The 3,997-nt window shown below is 62.8% G+C and overlaps 1 protein-coding gene across 1 annotated transcript in view; it reads left to right on the top strand.

Moving 5' to 3' along the window:
* SLC9A3 (solute carrier family 9 member A3) overlaps nucleotides 1-3,997 on the top strand; it is a 44,038-nt gene that overhangs the window by 31,071 nt on the left and 8,970 nt on the right. The window contains exons 3-8 of the mRNA XM_006140113.2: nucleotides 1-11; nucleotides 1,451-1,529; nucleotides 2,009-2,186; nucleotides 2,659-2,879; nucleotides 3,249-3,451; nucleotides 3,880-3,969. The exon at nucleotides 1-11 is cut by the window's left edge and continues 168 nt beyond it. Coding sequence (XP_006140175.1) covers nucleotides 1-11; nucleotides 1,451-1,529; nucleotides 2,009-2,186; nucleotides 2,659-2,879; nucleotides 3,249-3,451; nucleotides 3,880-3,969 — 782 coding nt within the window. The remainder of the gene's footprint in view (nucleotides 12-1,450; nucleotides 1,530-2,008; nucleotides 2,187-2,658; nucleotides 2,880-3,248; nucleotides 3,452-3,879; nucleotides 3,970-3,997) is intronic.

Raw genomic sequence — 3,997 nt, 5'->3', positions numbered from 1 at the left:
CTGTCACAGTGGTGAGCTGGCGACAGGCACCGAGGTCTGCCCCGGGAGGCAGGGAACACGCCAACTCCATCGGGCAGTGCCAGGCTCGCCTCAGAAACGGCAGTGTCCCATTGTCCTTCGAGTCCAGGGAGCCCTCCTCCCTAAGCTACAACCTTGCCCTGCTCCCTCCTGACCCGGCACGACTGGTTCTGAGTGGATCTGCCCCAGCCCTGCCCCTGAGTCCCATCACTGCTCTCCAGAACAGGCACTTCCACGCCTGACGCCACCAGCCCTGGCCTCTTAAAGGAATCCTGAACGACAGTCTCGTGGGGTTGTGCTGATCTGCTAGGGCTGCTGTGTCCACACCCACAGAAGGGCGCAGCACAATGCCCCTCCCTCCCATGGTTCGGGGCTAGCTCCGCCCGAGGCCTCTCTGCGGACACGTGCCCTCATGTGGCCGTCCCTCTGTGCCTGTCCACGTCTTTACCTCCTCTTACACAGATGCCCACCTGTGGGGCCAGCCCCTGGTGACCTCCTGTGCCAGCTGTCTCTTTGAAGGCCCCTCCTGAGAGTCACATTCGAGGGCAAGGATCCACATATGGGCTCTAGGGAGAGGCTGAGGGTGGGCAGGTGGACGATATCTCCATAGAGACCCTGAGGCCATGTCAGCTCCATGCAGAGAACAGATCCACACGATGTGAGGGACACAGGAACCACCTCGTGAGGGCTTCAGATGACACCCCATGGGGCCACTGTCTCAGTGAAACTTGTAGGAGCTGCGGGCCAGACCCCTTTGCAGGGCCTGGGCACGCCCCTCCCTCTGAAGGTACCTTCAGTTTCTGGGCCATTCTTGTCCCTGGTGTCCCTCCAGGGTCTAGGAGGGTGGGGACCCTGAGGGGTCGCGCCAGACTGTTCTATTTCCATAGCTGTGAGGCACACACAGGGGCCAGAATAAACCGGGATTTGGCAGGGACCCAGCCATGGCCCTGCGGGCACTATGGTGCTGTGGCCGCCCACACAGGGGAGCTCGCTTCCTCACACAGGGTCTGGCTTCTGTGCAGCTCAGTGACCAGGGAGCCCAGAGGCGGGGACACAGACAGGCTTCTCGTAGAAGCGTGCCCACTCTGGAGCGCTGGCTCAGGAAACACGGCCGTCCCACGGACACTCCGGGCTGGGCTTCATCTCAGTCCGGGATAAGGTCTGATGTGCAAGGACTGCAGGGTGAGTCCTCAGTCTGCAGCCGACACAGCACTGAGAGCCAAGCCCTGGGTCTGTCCTTGTCCCGGAGACCGACATGTGGAGGCTAGCTCAGTGCTCCCCTCCCTCGTTTTGCTGAGGGGAGGAGGAGGCTGACTGCTCCTAAGAGTCCTAGTTCTTCCAGAATGTTCTCTGGCTCACGTATTTCCACGCTGGCTCATCTTTGTTCTCTCCCATGGGCCATCAGGCCAACGGATGTCTCTCTGTCCCTCAGGTCCTATACAACGTGTTTGAGTCTTTCGTTACGCTGGGTGGTGACAAAGTGACCGGTGTGGATTGTGTGAAAGGCATAGGTATGTAGCAGTGGCCCTGCCAGCCACCTGAGGTCTGTCCTGACGGGCTCCAACCCCCACAACCCCTGGAAAGAGGGGTTTGCCCTCGAGTCTCAACGCTGGGCCCAGCTGTGCACATACAGAGCATGTTACAGAGAGGGCCGATGGGGGCCTGGAGGGGCCGGGGTTTCCCTGGGCAGGACTAGGCAAGCCACCTCCTCTGGGGTGGTGGCTGGCCAGTGCGGTCCTTGCTACCAGACTGAGCCCACAGGGCTCCCCCTCAGGCCGCAGAGGCCTCTCCATGCAAGGCTGAGCCCAGCCTGGGCCCGTGAAAGGGCAGAGAATCGACCTCTTGTTTCTGAGCTCTGGGCACCTCCGTGGGGGTGTTGCCAGGCAACCCTCCAGGAGGAATGGCCTGAAAGGCCAGGCCAGGCCAGCCTCGCCCAGGCCGCCGGCCACAAAGAGCGGCTCAGGCGCTGAGCCCCTATTCCTGCCCTCAGTGTCCTTCTTCGTGGTGAGCCTGGGGGGCACGCTGGTGGGGGTGGTCTTCGCCTTCCTGCTGTCTCTGGTCACCCGCTTCACCAAGCACGTGCGCATCATTGAGCCTGGCTTCGTGTTCGTCATCTCCTACCTGTCATACCTGACGTCCGAGATGCTGTCCCTGTCAGCCATCCTGGCGTAAGTCCCACCACCCCAGGCCCAGGAGCCCTGCACACCTGCCCGAAGCCCCTCGTCCCCCAGCCTGCTCCTTGAGCTGGGTCGACGTGCGCTGTGGGGTGGAGTCCACTGTATTTAATTTCACAGTGCGGGGATACGGGGGTTTTGAGACTGGATGCTGGCTAGTGTGTGTGCTGCAGGCAGAGGGGGTGGGGCTCTGTGGCTGAGGTCTCAGATGTTTCCAGAAACTCGTGGCTGTGTGGCCCTGCCTGCTGGTGCCCCAGGCTACTCCAAGCCTCTCACGATGCCGCCCTGCCTGTTCTGAAGGGCGGCGACAGAGCCCAGCAGGCCCTCGTGTGCGCACTGGGAGGGCCCTGGGTGACCAGTGCAACTCCACGTCCAGACGCAGGCCCGATGGGAGCCCTGCAGTGCCCCTGGGGCCCCACGGCGGCTGGCCACGCGCCGCACGCTGCCCTCACACCTGCCCCCACAGCATCACCTTCTGCGGCATCTGCTGCCAGAAGTACGTGAAGGCGAACATCTCGGAGCAGTCGGCCACCACGGTGCGCTACACCATGAAGATGCTGGCCAGTGGCGCCGAGACCATCATCTTCATGTTCCTGGGCATCTCGGCCGTCGACCCCCTCATCTGGACATGGAACACGGCCTTTGTGCTCCTGACCCTCGTCTTCATCTCCGTGTACCGCGCTATCGGTGAGGCACGCCCGCCTGCTTCTGTCTTGGGCAGGCACAGACCTCCCAGGGCCTCGCCGGGGGCACGCTACGTGGAAGGGAAGGGACTTGGGGTAGAAGGTTCCAGAGCCCAGAGGGTTCCAGAACCCAGGGGAATCCCTGGGTATGTCCCAGGTGATGGTGGGGTGCCAGACAAGAGGCGAGCCCCCACCCTGCCGCCAGGGAGCATTGGTGCCCCTCGGCATGCACGGTGTCAGGTGACCCTCGCCTGGAGCCGAGGGGACAAGGTTCGTGACAGCCTCCCGGGCCCTCCGGTATGCAGAGCCTGCTGCAGAAGTGCCCAGTGTGGGGCTGTGGGCTGAGCCGCAGGTGCTGATGGCCCCCCCGCAGGCGTGGTGCTGCAGACGTGGGTCCTGAACCGTTACCGGATGGTGCAGCTGGAGGTCATCGACCAGGTGGTCATGTCCTACGGTGGCCTGCGCGGGGCTGTGGCCTTTGCCCTGGTGGTGCTCCTGGACAAGGACAAGGTGAAGGAGAAGAACCTGTTTGTCAGCACCACCATCATCGTCGTCTTCTTCACCGTCATCTTCCAGGTGACGCCCGCTCCTGCCCGGCCCTGCGCCTTGCCCACGGCGGGTAGGGACGAGCGCACTTTAGCGCAGCATTTCCAGGCTCCGTGCCCTAATTGGGTTTGTAATTTTAGTAACTGGGAGCTGCTTTGTAGGCTTTCACACACCCACAGGGGACACGGCACAGTTTGCCCCAAAAGCAACTCGGGCGCTGCTTGGAGCATGTCGGGCCTGCAAGGACACTCGCTTTCCTGGCTTTCGGCCAATCTTAGCGACTTCTGGGGCCCCGGGGGCACTGGGACTACGGGCGGCCGAGGGGTTGTTTGCAGGTGACGTGTGCAGACGCCTGGCCCAGGCCCACCCTGTGTGCGAGGGGGATTCTGACGGCATTTCGTGGTGGGTCAGTGGGCCTGGGCAGGGCATGGGCTGGTCAGCGAGACTCCATCTTCCAGGGCCTGACCATCAAGCCCCTGGTGCAGTGGCTAAAGGTGAAGAGGAGCGAACACCGAGAGCCCAAGCTCAATGAGAAGCTGCACGGCAGGGTAGGGGTAGGGGTGGAGGGGCAGGGGG

The sequence above is a fragment of the Tupaia chinensis genome, unplaced genomic scaffold (genome assembly GCF_000334495.1).
Source record: "Tupaia chinensis unplaced genomic scaffold, TupChi_1.0 Scaffold000020_1, whole genome shotgun sequence".
Taxonomy (NCBI): domain Eukaryota; kingdom Metazoa; phylum Chordata; class Mammalia; order Scandentia; family Tupaiidae; genus Tupaia; species Tupaia belangeri.
Note: the sequence above shows the minus strand (reverse complement) of the source record. Positions and strands in the feature narration are given on the sequence as shown.